The following is a 23,825-nucleotide window of genomic DNA, read 5'->3' on the forward strand; positions in this document are numbered from 1 at the left end:
GTTACTGAATATTTCATTGTTTTGTGGTGTCACGCTGGTTAATCAATATCAAAACGATACCAACACTAGCTCAAACATTTTTATCTGTACATAGTTTTAGATTTTTCGTTTTGTTTTTGTTTTTTTTGTTTTATCTACATACTTTTTATTAAATGCATATTGGTTATCTGTATTATATCTATTATGATTATCTATATAGTTTTTATCGAATATGTTATGATTATTTTCAGAGTTTTAATTGAGACATATCATGGTTATTTGTATTTTCAAACAGTTCTGTATTGTTGAAAAAAACCCTTATATTGGTACCTTATCTATACCATTTGTTTTCAGGAAATACTTATTCGAATGTTTATTAAGATTAGCATTCATTAATCAAGTAATATGTTACTTTTAACGTTTTGTTATTGAATATACAGAGTAAATCTAGAAATCTTAAATAAACGACAAGTAGGTTTATTCAATCGAAATGAAATAATTGTATGCATATGGAGTCAAAGATTTCCTGGGAATGTATGATTATACAACTCTGCAGTTATATGTTTAGTGTAACTTTCTGATAAATGTTGTTTTAATGTGGGATAATGGCCGCAATTACCGCAATCTAGTAGAATACAAAACCCAACAAAAACAAATTTATCTGTGAAGTTCCTATTGTCTTCTCATTGTTCTTACATACAACTTTTATAATATAGACCATCATCATGTTCTTTCATACAACTTTTATAATATAGACCATCGTCATGTTCTTACATACAACTTTTATAATATAGACCATCATCATGTTCTTAATAAAACTTTTATAATATAGCCCATCATCATGTTCTTAATAAAACTTTTATAATATAGACCATCATCATGTTCTTACATAAAACTTTTATAATATAGCCCATCATCATGTTCTTTCATACAACTTTTATAATATAGACCATCGTCATGTTCTTACATAAAACTTTTATAATATAGACCATTATCATGTTCTTACATACAACTTTTATAATATAGACCATCATCATGTTCTTAATAAAACTTTTATAATATAGACCATCATCATGTTCTTAATAAAACTTTTATAATATAGACCATCGTCATGTTCTTACATACAACTTTTATAATATAGACCATCATCATGTTCTTAATAAAACTTTTATAATATAGACCATCATCATGTTCTTAATAAAACTTTTATAATATAGACCATTATCATGTTCTTACATAAAACTTTTATACTATAGACCATCGTCATGTTCTTACATAAAACTTTTATAATATAGACCATCATCATGTTCTTACATAAAACTTTTATAATATAGACCATCATCATGTTCTTAATAAAACTTTTATAATATAGACCATCATCATGTTCTTAATAAAACTTTTATAATATAGACCATCATCATGTTCTTAATAAAACTTTTATAATATAGACCATCATCATGTTCTTACATAAAACTTTTATAATATAGACCATCATCATGTTCTTAATAAAACTTTTATAATATAGACCATCATCATGTTCTTACATAAAACTTTTATAATATAGACCATCATCATGTTCTTACATACAACTTTTATAATATAGACCATCATCATGTTCTTAATAAAACTTTTATAATATAGACCATCATCATGTTCTTACATAAAACTTTTATAATATAGACCATCATCATGTTCTTCATACAACTTTTATAATATAGACCATCGTCATGTTCTTACATAAAACTTTTATAATATAGACCATCATCATGTTCTTAATAAAACTTTTATAATATAGACCATCGTCATGTTCTTACATACAACTTTTATAATATAGACCATCGTCATGTTCTTACATAAAACTTTTATAATATAGACCATCATCATGTTCTTAATAAAACTTTTATAATATAGACCATCGTCATGTTCTTACATACAACTTTTATAATATAGATCATCGTCATGTTCTTACATAAAGCTTTTATAATATAGACCATCATCATGTTCTTACATAAAACTTTTATAATATAGACCATCGTCATGTTCTTACATAAAGCTTTTATAATATAGACCATCATCATGTTCTTACATAAAACTTTTATAATATAGACCATCATCATGTTCTTAATAAAACTTTTATAATATAGACCATCATCATGTTCTTACACCAACATTTTTTACATATTCGATCGTTGAAGGCATTGTTAAACATCACGGGTAATGGAATCGTTCGTTGACTTATGCAACTTCAATTATAACGTACAGACATGTATTTCATTTCATTAGACATACGCGCGGAATAGGTGGAGGTAACATTCATTAAGATTGATGATGTAATTATACATCGCTCTTTCGGAATATCAATATGGAACAAGAAAATTGATTTGACTACAGATGCATGCATAACGTATATTTATTATCGAAAGGCATTTAACAATTAATAGATCAATATGTTATCTGGTTCAAAATAATCTTATAACAAAGCTTACATAATAGAAAACGTGTGAACGTTGAATGCTACCTACAGTATGACGTTGAATGAAAAATCTTTTTTCCCCCACATCGACAGTATCGAGCTCTTCACCAATGGAACATTTCTTTCCGAACTGGCGCAACTGCTGGCGAACTGTACACTTTCCCCGGCAGGTGATTTTTAATTCCGTCAATTGCTAGGTTGGGACCTCAACAAGGATACCACCCAAACTGAGTTTTCGTCGTTATTTATGTTCAAATCATTTCTTAAATTGTTCGTGATATTAATTGTTTTCTTGGTAACACTGCATACATTATTCATTGATTCCATGATTTAATTTTTGGCGATATATATTGTTAATCTTTATTTTAATTTAAGCTTTACTCATTCTATTTGTTATTTGTCTTTATTTGATCTGAGCTTTATCCATTCTATTTATTGTTTATCTTGATTTGATTTAAACTTTACCCATTCTATTTATTGTTTATCTTTTTTTTTATTTAAGCTTTACCCATTTAATCTATTATTCATTTTTATTTGATTTAAGCTTTACCCATTCTATTTATTGTTTATCTTTATTTTATCTAAGCTTTACCCATTCTATTTGTTATTTGTCTTTATTTGATCTGAGCTTTACCCATCCTATTTATTGTTTATCTTTATTTGATTTAAACTTTACCCATTCTATTTATTGTTTATCTTTTTTTGATTTAAGCTTTACCCATTTTATCTATTATTCATTTTTATTTTATCTAAGCTTTACCCATTCTTTTTATTGTTTATCTTTATTTTATCTAAGCTTTACCCATTCTATTTATTGTTTAGCTTTATGTGATCTAAGCTTTACCCATTCTATTTATCATTTATCTTTATTTGATCTAAGCTTTACCCATTCTATTTATTATTTATCTTTATTTGATCTAAGCTTTACCCATTCTATTTATTGTTTATCTTTATTTTATCTAAGCTTTACCCATTCAATTTATCATTTATCTTTATTTTATCTAAGCTTTACCCATTCTATTTATTGTTTATCTTTATTTGATTTAAGCTTCATCCATTATATCTATTGTTTAACTTTATTTGATTTAAGCTTTACCCATTCAATTTATCATTTATCTTTATGTGATCTAAGCTTTACCCATTCTATTTATTGTTTATCTTTATTTTATCTAAGCTTTACATATTCTATTTATTGTTTATCTTTATTTGATTTAAGCTTCATCCATTATATTTATTGTTTAACTTTATGTGATTTAAGCTTTAACCATTCTATTTATTATTTATCTTTATTTGATTGAAGATTTACCCATTCTATTTATTATTTATCTTTATTTGATTTAATATTAACCTATTCTATCCTTGATTTTATGGTTAACCATATTTATTGCTTACGTGATATGTTTGTATGAATTCATTGTTTACCACAATCATTGTTTCCTTGTTCTGATAGCTTATGTTATGCTTGATTAGACGTATACTAATTGTTTGATTATTTATCTTTATTGTTTAGTTCATTGATTAACATATTCATCTTAATAACTTGGGTTTAATATGCATAAATATATTCTTTTTTTTAATATGATTGTTTGCTATGGTTATTGTTTTCCTGATTTACTTCTTGAATACAGTTTTCTTGGTTTGATTGTTTGTTAATCAATTTTTTTTTTTTTATTGCTTGTTAATTCATTGTTTTTTGCTTGTTTTCTTGTTTGTTAACCCATTGTTTTTTGTTTGTTTTATTGTTTGTTGATATCTTGGGTGTTTTTGTTTTAATTGTTTATTAATTCCTTTTTTTATTGTGTGTTTATTTATTGGTTTTGTGTTGATTGTTGTTTCCTTGGTTTGCTTGTTTCTTAATTCATTATTTTTTGCGTTATTGTTTTCGGTGTACTTTGTTTTACTCCCTGAAAATTTCGAGAAAAAATCCTTTGTTCTTAGTACGGAATCATAGTTTCTTTCATTTTATTTGGATGTCTGACAGACTATAATGTTCGCTAGATGTACAATGTATATTACTGAAGATTAATTATAAGAATGGAAATAAATTTCCTATGTTCCCATCGTTTGCGTCTTAGTTGAATTGTGCAAGTATTGTACATGACAGGTTTACTCGAGTTATCTTCCTTTCCGAACAAGTATACGTACAAAGGTACACAATCCTTCCGTCCATATGTTTCTTCGCTCGTTCAAGCTGATCTCTCTTTAATACAATACTTAGTTTACAAGGTCGTTTAGAGGGGTTTACTCTAGTACCTATTTTGGTATTTACACCATAGGTATACTGGCCGGTAATGAAATGGATATCCACACCATTCAGAATGACATACATTGTGTATGATGTCTTTCAAATCACAATATTTCAAATGTCATTATATCTATGTACCAAATCCCTATGTAAAACTCCGCACCAGATTCCAAAGTATGAAAATGATCTGTCTGTTTCTGTTTGACCATGGTAGTCACATATGGTTATATAACCAATCATGATCATAGTAAAACAATATTTTAGCCCCTAAGCTAGCTATATCAACAAGGTTGATTTACGGCTAATGTGTTATTTTACTGTAAATACTAACCAAATGCAGACGCCAATGTTTTACGATAGCAGTACCGAATTGTACAGAATATAGAGAATGATGACAAGTATAGAATGATGACAAGTTACAGTTCCCCTGTCATTATTCCTATTCCAAATCGATAAATAAATGCTACATATACATATAAGATACAAGGGAAGCATACCAGAGGGACTTTTTCATAGATAAGTGTTTTCTTCACGACGACACTGCCATGCAAATAGAGGCTCACCAACGAGTGGAGATTGTTTATCGTTTTCCAATTTTGAAAAAGGTAATTTTCCTATTCTCTAACTCTCGTTAGTTATTTTTTTAATTTTGAAAAGACACTCGCTAAAGCTCATGTCTTTTCAAAATTAAAAAAAATAACTAACGAGAGTTGGATAAAAATGATAAACAATCGTCACGAGTCAGGGAACTTGTTTATCCCATAACTTCTTTACTTACAAATGTAAGCTTGTCAAGTTCAACGAATCAACTACATTCTGTGAACCAAATCACTACGCGACAAACTATAGTTCGTTATGGACGAAAGCTTATCATCTATTTTAGATGCACGACTCATACCTTATGTATTGTATTCGTAAATGATATGATTTTACAAAACGAAATATTTGTTTGACAATCCGTGTGTCTGTGTGATTTATTAATAGGTAACTTGTTTTAATGACTCAAATATCTTCGAAGACACCGTCATGGCGAAGTCGAACGTCACCGCTGAATATTAGACTAGGCCTAATAATTGTCAGATTCCTTTATCGGTCCTTTTCTGGACTTAGTAGGTATGCTATTACTGGTTATTGTGATGTTAAATGTTCATTATGAGATTTATTCATTCAAGACACCGTGCATTCTAACAGATATTTCGGAAACCGAGCTGGAGTGCTGAGCAATATATGTATTTCGCGTTTGTCAGTGTGTTTACACGAAATATCATCAGTTTACTGACACGAGACAAATGTTCCAAAATGATTTTTACATTTTTGTGTTTGGGATATATGTTCGTCATAAAAGTAAGTGGAATGATAAGAAAGTATTTTTTCGTTGATTTTTTTTTCTCTTGGTACAATATCCGTACCGAATGACACCGAACTCGACATGTACTTCTGTACCAGGAAAAGGGAAGCTCTAGGCTTAGGCCTACGTTAGATGCCGCGACCGTTTCATTCAAATGACTACCTTTAGGGACAGCGATTTAACCATTTTGTATTACATTTGTTCATTGATTTGATAATTCATTCATGGCTATCGGGGTCCACTGCATATCGAGAATCAAGGGGGAGGTGGGGTGTCAGATTTGGTTCGCTATAGATAGGCCTTATCGACGCAATATCTCGTCTATTTTACCATCTCGTCCGACTCAAACCCCAGATTAATCAGCATTTCCATGAGGACATCCCTCTCACCCAGTTATGCTAATGTTGACCACCGGCAATTAATCCACAAACCGTTTCCATGTTGATCTTTTGAAGACAGACGGCAAAAAAGAATAAGTGAGAGTATTAAAAATATTCCGTGGTCAAAGGCCATATGTTAGCCAATCAGATTTGTTGGGGGTCACAAATGACCAATCGGAGGCTTAGAAAGTGGTTACACACTGCGGTGTGTAAACAAAAACAATAACACACTGCTACGAATTTTATCACGTGCCATATCAGTTGTGAAACAAGCGTAGTTATGGGATAAATATAGATAAACAATGCATATTGATAAACAATGCATGCAACGATGTGTACTTTGGCGTCTTATGTTGCAATAAATGTAAGCGACATTTTATCGTTTAGTAGATTGGTAGCTTTTAGGGACATTTAACCGTTCTTTGGTATTAAACCACACGGTATTTATACTACCAATATATAGGGGTACTAACGACGTACGTCACAACGGTAACATCGTGACCAATAATCTCCACCTTGGTGATTCGATATGTTTTGCGTCCTAGTTATATCATCGTACAAGAAGTAAACAAAACAACAGTTCATTAACTTATTTGCATGGGCACTTTTGTAAAAAGGACAATGTGTTCCGGGAGAGTAATATATCATCTGAACTTAGTTTTTTTGTAGTAAGTATTTCAACAAACCATAGCTGCACGTTATATATCCAACTAAAGGGAAATAGTGTACATAGTTTTGTACTTATAGAACATAATGTAACACAATAGTACTATCGTATTACATCTGTACTTATAGAACATTATGTAACACAATAGTACTACCATAGTACATATGTACTTATAGAATATAATGTAACACACAGTAGTCTACCATAGTACATTTGTACTAATAGAACATAATGTAACACAATGGTACTACCATAGTACATCTGTACTTATAGAACATAATGTAACACAATAGTACTATCGTATTACATCTGCACTTATAGAACATAATGTAACACAATAGTATACCATATTACATCTGTACTTATAGAACATAATGTAACACAATAGTACTACCATATTACATCTGTACTTATAGAACATTATGTAACACAATAGTCTACCATATTACATCTGTACTTATAGAACATAATGTAACACAATAGTACTACCATATTACATCTGTACTTATAGAACATAATGTAACACAATAGTATACCATATTACATCTGTACTTATAGAACATAATGTAACACAATAGTACTATCGTATTACATGTGTACTTATAGAACATAATGTAACACAATAGTATACCATATTACATGTGTACTTATAGAACATAATGTAACACAATAGTATACCATATTACATCTGTACTTATAGAACATAATGTAACACAATAGTATACCATATTACATCTGTACTTATAGAACATAATGTAACACAATAGTACTATCGTATTACATCTGCACTTATAGAACATAATGTAACACAATAGTATACCATATTACATCTGTACTTATAGAACATAATGTAACACAATAGTACTACCATATTACATCTGTACTTATAGAACATTATGTAACACAATAGTCTACCATATTACATCTGTACTTATAGAACATAATGTAACACAATAGTACTACCATATTACATCTGTACTTATAGAACATAATGTAACACAATAGTATACCATATTACATCTGTACTTATAGAACATAATGTAACACAATAGTACTATCGTATTACATGTGAACTTATAGAACATTATGTAACACAATAGTCTACCATATTACATCTGTACTTATAGAACATAATGTAACACAATAGTACTATCGTATTACATGTGTACTTATAGAATATAATGTAACACACAATAGTCTACCATATTACATCTGTACTTATAGAACATAATGTAACACACAATAGTCTACCATAGTACATCTGTACTTATAGAACATAATATAACACAATAGTACTACCATAGTACATCTGTACTGATAGAATATAATATAACACAATAGTCTACCATAGTACATCTGTACTTATAGAACATAATGTAACACAATGGTACTACCATATAACATGTGTACTTATAGAACATTATGTAACACACAATAGTCTACCATATTACATCTGTACTTATAGAACATAATGTAGCACAATAGTATACCATATTACATCTGCACTTATAGAACATAATGTAACACAATAGTATACCATATTACATCTGTACTTATAGAACATAATGTAACACAATAGTACTACCATATTACATCTGTACTTATAGAACATTATGTAACACAATAGTCTACCATATTACATCTGTACTTATAGAACATAATGTAACACAATAGTACTACCATATTACATCTGTACTTATAGAACATAATGTAACACAATAGTATACCATATTACATCTGTACTTATAGAACATAATGAAACACAATAGTACTATCGTATTACATGTGTACTTATAGAACATTATGTAACACAATAGTCTACCATATTACATCTGTACTTATAGAACATAATGTAACACAATAGTACTATCGTATTACATGTGTACTTATAGAATATAATGTAACACACAATAGTCTACCATATTACATCTGTACTTATAGAACATAATGTAACACACAATAGTCTACCATAGTACATCTGTACTTATAGAACATAATATAACATAATAGTACTACCATAGTACATCTGTACTGATAGAATATAATATAACACAATAGTCTACCATAGTACATCTGTACTTATAGAACATAATGTAACACAATGGTACTACCATATAGCATGTGTACTTATAGAACATTATGTAACACACAATAGTCTACCATATTACATCTGTACTTATAGAACATAATATAACACACAATAGTATACCATATTACATCTGTACTTATAGAACATAATATAACACAATAGTCTACCATATTACATCTGTACTTATAGAACATAATGTAACACAATAGTACTACCATAGTACATCTGTACTTATAGAACATAATGTAACACACAATAGTCTGCCGTATTACATCTGTACTTATAGAACATAATGTAACACACAATGGTACTACCATATTACATCAGTACTTATAGAACATAATGTAACACAAAATGGTACTACCATATTACATATGTACTTATAGAACATAATGTAACACAATAGTCTACCATAGTACATCTGTACTTTTAGAACATAATGTAACACACATAAGTACTACCGTATTACATGTGTACACTGCACCTATCGAACATAATGTAGCACACAATAATACTACCGTATTACATCTATATTTAGGATATTTTACAAATGCCAATTGGGGGATGAACGCAATTGCTGTCAACAAAGACATTATATACAACACATCATGACGTTGTCAAAGAATAGGTTTATATAAAATGGTTTACATTCACATATATTTAAATAATTTTAAGGATTTCAACAAAGACATGACGAGTCATTTGATGTACAGTTCTATAAAGATTCAATGCTGATAATGGAATAAAAAGACGGCCAATTCATAATCTGCCATCAGAAATACTATCATATATATCACTGTACAGTTGATCTGTCTTTTAACATGTCAATTTCTCTGGTAATACATACACTTGTAAAAAGCTTTTCGTGTGTTGTGTACAATTAAAATGTGTAAGAACAGAAAAAAGTCACGTTTCATTGTGTATCGTTCGGATCGAATGCTCTGTTTTCATACGATTTCGTTGTTCCTGGTTGAAGGTTATATGTTTTTATTATAGCTGCTGTCTTAGCATACCGTGGCTGATCCTTCGGTAGCCAGGAGTGGCTGTCTATTGCGATTGCATAGGAAGTTCTTCGAATTTGTTTTTTGACTGCCAGACATTCGGGCGATATCTTTCGTTGTAAGTCCGGTACTGAACTTGACAGATTCGAATTAGAAACACAACTGTTCTCCACATTATTTAAATACTTCTTTTGTTCATCAATAATAACATCGTCGGCCGATACTGTTCGGAACACCTGAGTGTGGTTGTTGGCGTCCGAGGACACCGCAGTTGCGTCTAAGTCTTTCTCACGCTTATCTGAAGTAACCTCCCCCTCGAGGCCTTTTTGAATAGCTCCATTTTCTGGATTTTCGTAAGCGGATTGTTCCAAACGCAGTCGTCGCTTGGCTTCTATCCTGGATTTTATTTTTTTCCTGTCTCTGCAGAACAAAAAGAACAGATAATCAAATACTTGATCAGAGATGTAAATCACGCGCTCATTCACAGAAATCAATATAATTCCGATAAATACAGATATTATGTTAAAGACAGAATGGTCGATATTGCTGTTTCAATCTTTAGCAACGATCAGCTTCCATAATTCTTTGAAACTACAGCTCCATTGCTTCATTCTCGATATAAATGAAAATTCATTCTACAGTGAATTAGCCATGGGAGTATCTGGTCATCTACTCACATTTAAAATATATAGTATGACATCTTTGATGAAGCTGATGATAGCTATGTTTTGATATTAAAGTATTTAATCAATATTATTTAGACAGGAGAATACAATAAGTTATCAAGAGGAAGCAATGAAGTTGGAGAAACAATTAAATGGACATAACTTATGGTCTCGCACCTTCTGGGGCCAAAGTGCTCATAGTTTTAAAACAAAGTCCTTAATAAATACGTATATAATATAATTATTGAGCCTGGACCAAAAAATTCATTACGATACTAGATAGGCAACATTTTAATATTCGTATTGATTTCCTTCCTCACCTTCACACAAAATCAGTGATACGGGCAGGTATACGTCTGGAAATCTTATTTAATAAACATGATACAGCCCACGTATGAAAAAAACAACCCTTGAATGAGTCTTTTGTCGCTGCATTGGCACTTGATGTCATATATCATGGTGGTGGGAATTACATTTATTGTCGACTTCTAGAGGAGAAGCTTATAAAAACATACACTCAATAGGATATAACACTCGAGTTCATGTCGTTTGGAATGATGAAATCAATTTCATATTTAATTAATGCTTTTGACAATAGATTTATTATTACATTGTGTTGTACGCCTGGTAGATCCTCTGTTTAATCTACATACATTCGTGTTGAAATGATATCATTGTTTCGGGATAACGAGTTGTCCAAATAATTTGGTTTTAATAATATTATATAAGAAAGCAATTTTACTTATGTAACTTATTTAAACGCGAAATGCAATTTCTAACATCACCAAATGTAATGGAATGGAATCGATTAAAAGTAAAATAGAGAATCCAAACAAATCACTACAATAGTTTACATCAGACGTTACATTTACTGACAATAGTTTACATCAGACGTTTCATTTATTGACAATAGTTTTACATCAGACGTTTCATTTATTGACAATAGTTTACATCAGACGTTTCATTTATTGACAATAGTTTACATCAGACGTTTCATTTATTGACAATAGTTTACATCAGACGTTACATTTATCAACAATAGTTTACATCAGACGTTACATTTACTGACAATAGTTTACATCAGACGTTACATTAATTGACAATAGTTTACATCAGACGTTACATTAATTGACAACAGTTTACACCAGGCGTTACATTTATTGACAATAGTTTTACATCAGACGTTTCATTTATTGACAATAGTTTTACATCAGACGTTTCATTTATTGACAATAGTTTACATCAGACGTTTCATTGACTGACAATAGTTTACATCAGACGTTACATTAATTGACAATAGTTTACATGAGGCGTTTCATTGATTGACAATAGTTTACATCAGACGTTACATTAATTGACAATAGTTTACATTATACGTTACATTTACTGACAATAGTTTACATCAGGCGATATATTTACTGATAATAGTTTACGTCATACGTTACATTAATTGACAATAGTTTACATTATACGTTACATTTACTGACAATAGTTTACATCAGACGTTATATTTATCAACAACAGTTTACATTAGACGTTATATTTATTAACAATAGTTTACGTTATACGTTACATTTACTGACAATAGTTTACATCAGACGTTATATTTATCAACGACAGTTTACATGAGGCGTTATATTTTTTACAGTAGTTTACATCAGACGTTCCATCATATTTATTGACAATAGTTTACATCAGACGTTCCATTACATTTATTAACAATAGTTTTACATTAGACGTTACATATCTTAACAATCGATGTTAACGGGTGTTTGTTCTACATTAAGTTTATTTAGACATTACATTTACCGATATGAAACAAATATTTATGCTGAATTGTTGCGATCTCAGGATGTCAATGTAAACTATTTATATAGCATGCGTATTAAATACCCATGTAGAGAATGATTTCCCCGTTTTTTTCTACTCCTCTCCTACTCAGTAAACACCCACCCCCGCTCTCCCGCATAGAGGTCTGACGTCACTATAGACCTTTACAACAAGTTTTAAACCTAACAGACTTCATACATAAACGACTCGCAGTAAACCAGTTTAATACCGTATACAAATGTGATGACCTTTTCGTCTACACGATGGATATGTGGCCAAGTCACACGCAAACAACTTGCCATCACCGCCAATTATTGATGGACAGAGAATTGCACGTGCAACCTCCGGCTAGGTAACGTGTCCATGTAGCTGGTGGCGGTCATGACAACTGAGTCATATAGGCGATGTCATTGACCCCCTTCTCTCATTCTACATGATTAATTAACGATGATTGTAATCTTATCTACGTACAACGCACTACCTACAAGCTGTGTATTACGTAAAGCCCATTTCGCCATTCCGTTTTCAGTGTTACTTTCTATTTGTGCTGTTTTAAGAGTGAATTCGGGAAATGCCAACCCATTACAAGCTGTCCGCTACCTTAAATACATTGAGTGTGTAGAGTACGTGAAATGCGATGTGTGCAGCCGCTCCAGTTTAAGTGTAAAGATGTGTAATTGTAAATAAGAACAGTTGTTAATTCCTCTCGCTGATACAGACATGACTGTCTCCATCCATCCGTAACGCGATGAAACAAGTATGTTGTAAAAATATCAACATTAATACAGATTATTTCTAAAGCATGTAAAATAGTCCAAAAAACGTTTACTGCAATTAAAGCTTAAGACACACGGCACAATACGACAATTGACGTTGCGTATTGATTTGAGAAAAAGAATCCCATTTAAAACCAGTAAAATTGTACATAAAACATGTTTTAAATTAGAAAATCATTTTCAAAAATTAATTATAAGCATTGATGTCAATTTTTGTTTAGTTTCATCTGGGTATGAAACAAATTTTGTTTGCAAACTTCTATAAGAATTCTTACAGTTTGCAAACAAAATTTGTTTCATACCCCGATGAAACTAAAAAAAAAAAGACATCAATGCTTAATTAAAATTCAACGACAAAATTAATATTTCAATGAATTCATGGTATTTTGGATTTTTTTTATGATAAATGTGTTTCAAAATAACATTTTTGTCTTAATACTGTTTTGTCATCCTATAAAGACGGACTATTTTCTCAACACAATCCATTAGACACGCCAAAGTTCTAGTAACTGAAGACTAAGTTTTTCTTTAATTGATAAGTTTTTTTTTAAACTGAAATATAAGGATTGAATATTTTTTTGATCGATTTCATAGAGTGATGGATTGAGTTGCTCTCGAGACAAATATAACGAACTACTTCATCACCACATGGACTCGACCAAAGCGACATTCAATGAATGTAAATGAAGGTCACAGAACGGCGGCCCGGTGGTTATATATAATCATTTTAGCTGTTATTACGTCACACAGGATATATCCACGAATGGGTCAGTACCAGAACCAGCATGTTAATACTTCAGGATCGAATATTACTAGTTCTTGTTGAAGTGGTCAGATGTGGTTAGTTTATGTGTTTGGTCTTTAAAGTTCAATAACATAAAGTGCTGATTTGGAAAGCAAACAGTCCCGACAGACAGAGTTTGAAAAGTGAAGCATGCAACATATTATACTTAATTATTTGAGATCAAAACACCTTTAGTTGCTTTAACGATAGATATCAAGGGAAATAACCCTGAAGAGGATTTGGCGCATTGCAGATACAGTGATCAAATACCATTTTTTACATAACAATGGACCAACCATTGTAATTCTATGGTTTCTAACCATCACATCTATCTTTATTGCATACCAACCTTTCCTAGATTTGTATATTTAAACAATTAGCTGAATTGATACATATTGTATTACCATTTTCAGTAACGATGAGTCTTGGTGACCAACGAACTCCTTAGCAAGGGTTTTCTAATTGCAATGCTTGTCAACGTGCTGAGAAATGTGGCGGTCTTGGACCAGAGACTCGCCTTGATTGGACGTACACTGTAGCAAGCGGTAGGGGAAATGTTGTAGTTTATCATCGGTATATAAGTGATGTGTTTAGCCGTTAGTATTGGGGTTGCTGTAACTATTTCCTAGTATAGTGTACATAATATTGAATGCCTTTGTCTACTTACTTGACAGCTTTGACGGCTGATAGAATACATGTCATTAGAAACAAGACGCTGAAAATTCCCAGAAACACCAAACCAGTCGTGTTAATTCCAAGCATGTTTTCCTCATCGTTTTGAACACTTTCGGTTCTGTTTATCATACCGCAGTATCGCCCATCCTCTTGTTGACCGTCATATGGCGGCTGTCGATCGCGACTCTCCTGACATGCTAGTAGGTAACTGGCCTGAAAGAATATGTATTCGTAAATAGTGGTGTTACAACAACAGTACTATCACCGAACATACCATATACATGGCTGTACTACAATTAAACTGTTCCTATATACACACAAAGTACGTTTAAAATGTAGTACACACTTAATAATTAAACCCGTCTTAATTTCTGACGAAATGCTTATAATGACATAAGTATTGAGACGATTAAACTGGGCATTACTGTTAAATGTACGCACTGGCCAGTCCAGTTGTTTTTATCTGAACGCGCAGGCCCAGTGTGTGGCGCACGTGGCCAGAGGTGTTCCTGTTGATGGGGTACACCTGTGGAGGGTTTATTCGCCATGTCAGATACATATAAATACTTTTACCGGCCGTATCTGTGCAAAAACGATAGCGTAAATAACAGGATGTGGCCATTGTGGAGCATTCTAGCTATCCGTGTGGCCATGTGGTTTGGAATCAAAATAAGTAACGTTAACAATACCAGAATGCGGTAAACTTTAGAGAACTTCAAACCAGAAGAATAAAAAATTGTTCAACTAAAATTTGATCAGATAGAGTGAAGAATACGTTGATAGTCAGAGAAATTATTACTCTTTAACAATTATGTGAATTGATAGGTTCCCAAACATGTTACCCTTTGATTTAGCGGTGATTCCCCTATATGTAGTCATTTGGTTTAAGCGATGGTTCCCCTAAACCCTAAATTTCACCGGTGACTCCCTCAAAACTGACATTTTACCGGTGCTTCCCCTAACCCCTAGAATTGTTTTTACCGGTTATTATCCTAATCCCTACGTGTAAGTTTACCGATGGTTCCCATAGCCCTAAGGTTTACCAAAGGTTCCCAAAGCCCCTTGGTTTACCGTTGGTTTCCCTAGCCCCTGGGTTTATCGTGGTTCTCTTAACCCCAATATTTACCAGTGGTTCCCCTAGCCCCTAGGGTTACCATTGGTACCCCTAGCCCCTTGGTTTACCGTTGGTTCCCCTAGCCCCTAGAATGACCGTTGGTTCCCCTATCCCCTAGGTTTACTGGTGGCTTCCCTACCTTCTAGGTTTACCGTGGTTCCCTTAACCCCAATGTTTATGTTTACCGCTGTTTCCCCTAGCCTCAAGATTAACCGGTGGTTCCCCTTACCCCTAGGTTGACCGGTGGTTCCCCTAGGTTTTCTGTAACATTTAATGCCTTTATACACTTCACTTCCATTCTTGGATCCTCCTAATATTTACTCCCCGACTGGATTTCCATTTTTCAGCCATTAATGAACTTCTGTATGATGTGATGTAGAATCATTTCTAATTTTGCGGTATATAGTGTACTGTTGACAAAATATATTTCATCCGAACTACTCTTTGTGTCATTGGTACTATCCCAAAACCATATACATACAAATGTTTGTGTGGGTGTTTGAATAAACATTACAGTACTTAATAGTATCTTAAGACGTCACGGACTCTCCAACTATTACCACCGTTAGATAGCCTCATGGGGCAACATATAATTAGTATCATCAGCTGAAAGCATCCAAACAAACGTCTAGGGTTCAAATCTCGATGAGAAAGTAATTCAAATCATCTCGTTCCCGACTTCTTTCGAGGTCATTACAGGAGTATCCTCTCACATCAGACCCAATCTTCAATAGCGCGAGATCGATATCAGACCAGGCAATTACTGCCACGCGCTTACTAACATATTATATATAACACATATATATGTGCAGGGAACATGGTCGTATAACCCGATCAACGTAATGAGCGGGCATATTGTCGATAGCGTATCAACCGCAATGTATCACAACATAACTGACTTCGTTTTTCTCATATTTATATCATAGATAATATCAGGAAGAGCATTTCAGAAGAAGTAATTTATTATACTGTTGAGTAAATGTTCCGTTATAGGTAAACAGCGCCCCCTTTATCAACACTGAAGAGTGTAGGCGTGTGCTAACGACACGGACACGATGTGGAGGAGGCATTGTCAATATAGATTTATTAACATACTTGTATTCAGTATTATACATCATATGATTATATAGCCTTATGATTTTGATTTATAAGTTGTTCCATGATTACTGAATAGTTTATAATTAGTTAGATAGCTGATCCCTGTTGTATATATAAATTGTCTTGCGCTAAACCATGATATTTTCGTGACGATTATGGTATAACTTAAATGTAAGTACAAATATTTAATGAATGATTACATCACACTTTTACAGATACGGGATCATGCTCCATGGGTAAATCGGGTAAACATGTTTCCGTAGGATAACATATTTTGGTGAGATCTATATAATGGTATATCTACACTAAAGAAAAGAACCATAAACATTTTCTTCAAAAAGGCAGTAACTTTATCAAATTATTCACTAAAGAAATAACTATATCATATTCTTCACTAAAGAAATAACTATGCCATCTTCTTCTCAAAAGAAATAACCTTACCTTCTTCTTCACAAAAGAAATAACTATATCAAATTCTTCACTAAAGAAATAACTATATCATCTTCTTCTCAAAAGAAGTAACTTTACAATTTTTATCACTAATTCTACCATATTGCTATGCAACGCCAGTTTTGATTGGTTTAAAACCATGTATTATTTTCCAATAATGCACGCTCGTGCCAATAATACACGCTCGTGAGTCACGGCTGTTACAATGTTATATTCACCTTGAAACGATACGTTTAGTGTAGCGTAGTGGGCTAATGGGTTAGTCTTTCTTTATTTTTTTATCACGACGCGAGTTCGAATCCTACGAATGACGTTTTTTTTTTTTAATTTTCAAAATCAATGCTATATGATAGATGTTCTTGATTATAGTACTGTAGTGCTTGTAAAGAAATGTATATTTTATTAACAAAATCATGCAATACTCAAGAAATAAATTACAAGGTTTTCCCGGGGTTTCTTTGCCGTTTTTCTATTAGAAAGAGGTAGATCTAAGAACTAAACAGTACATGGTAGAATAGAAATAATCAACTTTGATTCGTGTATTGTTGCAGGATATACAACTCGGACTCGGATATTTTGCAATTTTGATTAATAACTCAGGCCTGCGGCCTTCGTTATTAATTTAATTGCAAAATATCCTTGTCCTCGTTGTATATCCTGCAACAATTCACGCATCATCGTTAATTACTTCTTAAAGAAATAACTTCATCATTTTCTTCTCAAAAGAAAGAACTTTACCATCTTCTTCACTAAAGAAATAACTATATCATATTCTTCACAAAACCAATATAACTAATTCATGTTATTCATCAAATAAAAAAACATCAAAATACTTAGGACGCATACACAGAGGCTAGAAGGGAATGTAAATACAGATAAACTAGGACTGTGGAGAGACGAACTCAAAGCAATCATCTTTCTACCATCATTTTCCTATTTTGGATATTTCATGTTTACTTTGTCTAAACTTGTTTTCAATTGACCATTTCTGTGGACAAATGAAATAGGCTTTTATTTCAATAAAACAATATCGTAACCTAAATTTAAGACAATGTCATTTTTTTCAATAAAGTGTTAATTTTTAAACACCCTTTCTTGTCTCACATTAATATTGCAATTCAATTGCTGAAATGTTTACAACTACTCGGCAGTGGACGGTAAATACAATGAAACCCGGTACAGAGGATGACTGCCTGATCCCGACCTTGCCGTAGGTTTTATTGTTTATCATTCTAGACCACTCTTGGATTTTAATTCGCTACATCTGCCACTTAATTTTCATATTTATTTACAATGACCGTGAACAGTTCTGCTGGCGGAAAGTCCCCAAGGTTTTCTGTTATCCCTCTTATCGATAGTGCCACCGGTTCACAATATACATTTGTATACGCTGTATTGAAATTACCCTCAATAAAGAATGATTTTGGCTCCTATCATTGACGACTCCTAGAAGAACGAAACAGCTGTATGATACAGTTGTGGGTGTTAATCACCTGAGTGGTCTGTACATACCTACCTTCCTACTGACATCAACCCCAATTAATCTTATCCTAATTAGAAAATGAGATCAACTTGGATATTGGCGCCAATGTCTAAACCTTATTTAGAAACATTTTCAATTGAAGCGCTACAGAACAGCGTTAGAAAGTCACATGTACTTGTCTATGATAAGCCAAGCAGACATAACCAACCCATGATTAGGGCCCGATTTCTAGCATTATGTGATAATGATTAACTTGGCGTTACTATGGTACCTACTTGGCGTTACCATGGGTATTAACCTGGCGTTACTACGGTAATTATCCTGGCGTTAATATGGTAACTAACCTGGCGTTTCTATGGTAACTTACCTGGCATTACTACGGTTACTAACCTGGCGTTACTATGGTAACTAACCTGGCGTTACTACGGTAACTTACCTGGAGTTACTACGGTAACTTACCTGGCGTTACTACGGTAACTATCCTGGCGTTACTATGGTAACTAACCTGGCGTTACTACAGTGACTAACCTGGCGTTACTATGGTAACTATCCTGGCGTTACTATGGTTACTAACCTGGCGTTACTATAGTAACTGACCTGGCGTTACTATGGTAACTAACCTGGCGTTACTACGGTAACTTACCTGGCGTAACTATGGTACCTACCTGTCGTTACTACGGTAACTTACCTGGCGTTACTATGGTAATTAACCAGGCGTTACTACGGTAACTAACCTGGCGTTACTATGGTAACTAACCTGGCGTTACTACGGTTACTAACCTGGCGATACTATGATAACTTACCTGGCATTACTACGGTAACTTATCTGGAGTTACTACGGTAACTAACCTGGCGTTACTACGGTAACTAACCTGGCGTTACTATGGTAACTAACCTGGCATTACTACGGTAACTTACCTAGCGTTATTATGGTAACTAACCTGGCGTTACTACGTTAATTAACCTGGCGTTACTTTGGTAACTTACCTGGCATTACTACGGTAACTTACCTGGAGTTATTACGGTAACTAATCTGGCGTTACTACGGTAAATAACCTGGCGTTACTATGGTAATTAACCTGGCGTTACTACGGTAACTTACCTGGCGCTACTACGGTAACTTACCTGGCGTTACTACGGTAACTTACCTGGCGTAACTACGGTAACTTACCTGGCGTTACTACAGTACCTAACCTGGCGTTACTATGGTAACTAACCTGGCGTTACTACGGTAACTTTCCTGACGTTACTACGGTAACTTACGTGGCGTTACAATGGTAACTAACCTGGGTTTCTACGGTAACTTACCTGGTGTTACTATGGTAGCTTACCTGGCGTTACTATGGTAACTTACCTGGCGTTACTACGGTAACTAACCTGGCGTTACTACGGTAACTAACCTTGCGTTACTACGGTAACTTACCTGGCGTTACTATGATAACTAACCTGGCGTTACTATGGTAACTTACCTGGCGTTACTACGGTAAATAACCTGGCGTTACTACGGTAACTTACCCGGTGTTACTATGGTAGCTAACCTGGCGTTACTATGGTAACTTACCTGGCGTACTACGGTACCTAACCTGGCGTTACTACGGGGATAGTGAATTATATAAGATTTACATCAAATTTATTTCCTATAAAACATATCAAACAGTTAGTGCTTCATTAAAGTCTATGGAACAAACTATACAAACCAGAATGGCGTGTTTGGTTGTCTGTGTTAGTGTGTTTTTATTGGTGTAGACTCTGTCGTTTAGAACAGAAATAAGCATGGAATTGCATTTAACTGATACAAAATCAATTTGAATAGTAAAACAGATATTTTGTCGAAAATTGACATACTGCAGATACTAAACTGACTGTACTGCATCAAATTGACGGTATTTATCACTGAACGGAAGCAAATACATTGTAATTTATTTTTAGACCGAAATCAATTACGCCAAGTAAAAATATATATCTTTCCGCTCTCGAATGACTATAATAAGCGAGATGTTTAGCCCAGCGCTGACGTCGCTCGCTGTGTTTTAGACAACACCAAACACAGTGTTCTCGATCCGTGTCCTATATTATAATGTTAATCATCTACCGTTGGATTTTTTTCTTCGCTGGTTAACACCGGAACTAGATATAGCAGACCTTAACGACGATAATCCTCTAGAATCTAATATCTTAACATATAAGTTAATGAGGTCCTGAGAGCTCAAGATATGTATAGATTTGATAATGTCCCATCCCTTTTTACTGTTTACATTCCTTAGTACATTATAACTGATAAAAAGGATGAGAATATCGATGTTTTATAAATAACAATCAGCTGTGCACAGTGGTCGAACAATGTAACTATATGTCACTATCTCCGTTATACAATTGTATATCTCAGCATCGATTGGGGGATACATTCAACGTGTACACATCTTTATGGCTTATGATATATATACTAGTATATAACTTTTCAAGTAGTAAATTGTCATATATATAGATGAATATATAGTTATTCTTAAAACATTCAGAAGATTCCATAAACTTTCATTAAAGAAAATGACAACATCGTGGTATATTGTGTAAAGATTAACATCTACTGACTACAAAATGTAATGTGGGGAGAAATTCCCTAACCGATACGTGTAATACCGTACAGTATGTCCATGTACAAGCGTAATTCGACATCCACTATATAATTATAGTATATACTATCCCTTTGTAAGAGGATCAGAGGGAGATTTCTAAGAAAGTGAAAGAGCCATGTGCATGCTTAAGATACCAAATTCAAAACTGTACACGTCTTATGAGATGTGTTTTAGTTCAATAATAGTAATTCCGTCATCCGTTTGTACTGACCTGGTGCCATAAGATGGCTTCCTCACCAAAGATGTGTATTACAGCTTGCTCTACAACAGTACGCTAATCCAGTCAGCTGCTGAAGGTGTACAATGACTGTTGTTCTGTACCCGAGATAATTGACAGTTACGTGTGTTTCTGAGATAAACGACATGCTATTAACCTCGGAGACCATTGGAATCCATCCTCAGCTGAATGATTTTAACTCTGCATCACAGAAATAAACTAAACTTCACATAAAGTTGTATGGCAGAGTGTCAGAGACTCGGAGAATGACAGGAGAAAAGTCACGTTCAACATGACCGTCCACATACCCAAGTCTAATAATAAACCATACAGGCATACATCTTCATTTTTATTGGAGTTGCGTCCCGTGACGTATGATGTATAGCTATATTACCTTTTTATGGACATTAAAATCTGACGAGGTCCAAGCTGACAAGGAAAAGCACGCACCAAAAGATGAAGATACCGCGATATCGACACTTTCCATCATTAAGCTACCAATATTGGCTGTGTGCGAGAGGCATTCTAGTCTTCAGTGCCGTCATTAGTTGGTAACGAATAATGTGTATGTAGAATTTATTGTCTATGAAATGGCTCACTTCGTATGTACAAAGACATGCCTACAACTCCCAGATGATAAGTACGGCGATATCACCATGAACCACGCTACTACGCAGTTTATCGCCGGGATACGCCTGTCAGGTATACCAACTCACTCCTATCGGAAGCACTTTAAAGAGGCAGCTCCAGATCCGAATGGAATTGTAAGGCTTTCTTACGTAAACTGCGGTTTGCTATAAATCAAAGTTCAAATCGAGAGCATGTAAATTGTCCCTAGACAGGTACCATCCCTTCTCATTGATCGAATATGATATATTAATTTTAGAATAATTTTACTATGTAGATAAATAAAAATGCATGAATAAATCCCATCCCTTAACATGTTCAGGGAGAAACGAAACATGGCATGACGAACATCATTATTACTTATCCAAAGTCTTTAATGCTCGTCCACATGGAGTTTTGTTTAAATTAGTTATTGAACTTAAATTTCCTTGCGGATTTAAAAAAAAAAAAAAAAAAAATTGCTCAGATATAGATTTGTTCGTATTGTTTTCTTGTTAAAACCATAATTTTATGTTCGGAGGTTAACATTAAAATACCAAGTGTATACCGTGGACAGATTAACAGGCGTTAATCTCCTCATTGTTAATCTGCGGCTTTAACCGTATTACTGAAAACTTCTCTGTTGCTCATTACTCTATATATTTTCCGTTGTGTACCATTTCTCAACAAATCGTTCAGCCGTGTAGACTAAACTTACTTATATACGCGTGTCACAGACTCGGAAACTAAAGGAAACCTCATCTAACCATCTGACCTGTTATTTGTACTATTATAAAATGGTTGAACGCTATCCTTATTTAACATTCGCTCTTCTCCATATTTCAGGGGAAAAGGTACAGAAAATCTAGGCTCAAGTATTACTAAAATGATAACTACTTCTTTAAACACTACCAAGAAGTTGTGGTGAAAACTTTAATTCTCACAAGCAAATGTGATACCCTGATGACGAACATAGTCCCATTGTCTTTATCTCTCGAAACTATGAAACTTGTAAGCTATACAACTATCAATTTTCATTGTACATCGATTTTTTTCGGATTGCTGGATTCGACAGCAAGACTAATCCCACATCCGGAAAAGGAAACGCTTACCATTGTGAAGTTCATGGTTTTATTTGTAAGGTAGGATCCTTAATGTAATTTCTCATGTCTAATTATTATCGCCTTCTCAGACATCAACGGCAAAGGCAAGCTATCTTTAAAAACGTGCCTTAATGAGTTTATGTATAGAGGGCGCTCCTTGTCGCTTGTCTAGATTAACTTCGGTAAAGAAAGGTCACCAACAAGTCACT

General features: G+C 33.3%; 1 protein-coding gene across 1 annotated transcript in view; it reads right to left on the reverse strand.

Annotated features, from left to right (window-relative positions):
- Nucleotides 1-9,790: 9,790 nt before the first annotated feature.
- Nucleotides 9,791-23,825, reverse strand: part of LOC117324050 — a 30,848-nt gene continuing 16,813 nt past the window's right edge. The window contains exons 2-3 of the mRNA XM_033879663.1: nt 14,905-15,125; nt 9,791-10,602 (exon numbers count right to left, since the gene is read on the reverse strand). Coding sequence (XP_033735554.1) covers nt 10,095-10,602; nt 14,905-15,041 — 645 coding nt within the window. The 5' untranslated portion in view covers nt 15,042-15,125 and the 3' untranslated portion in view covers nt 9,791-10,094. The remainder of the gene's footprint in view (nt 10,603-14,904; nt 15,126-23,825) is intronic.

Source organism: Pecten maximus, chromosome 3, assembly GCF_902652985.1.
Source record: "Pecten maximus chromosome 3, xPecMax1.1, whole genome shotgun sequence".
Taxonomy (NCBI): domain Eukaryota; kingdom Metazoa; phylum Mollusca; class Bivalvia; order Pectinida; family Pectinidae; genus Pecten; species Pecten maximus.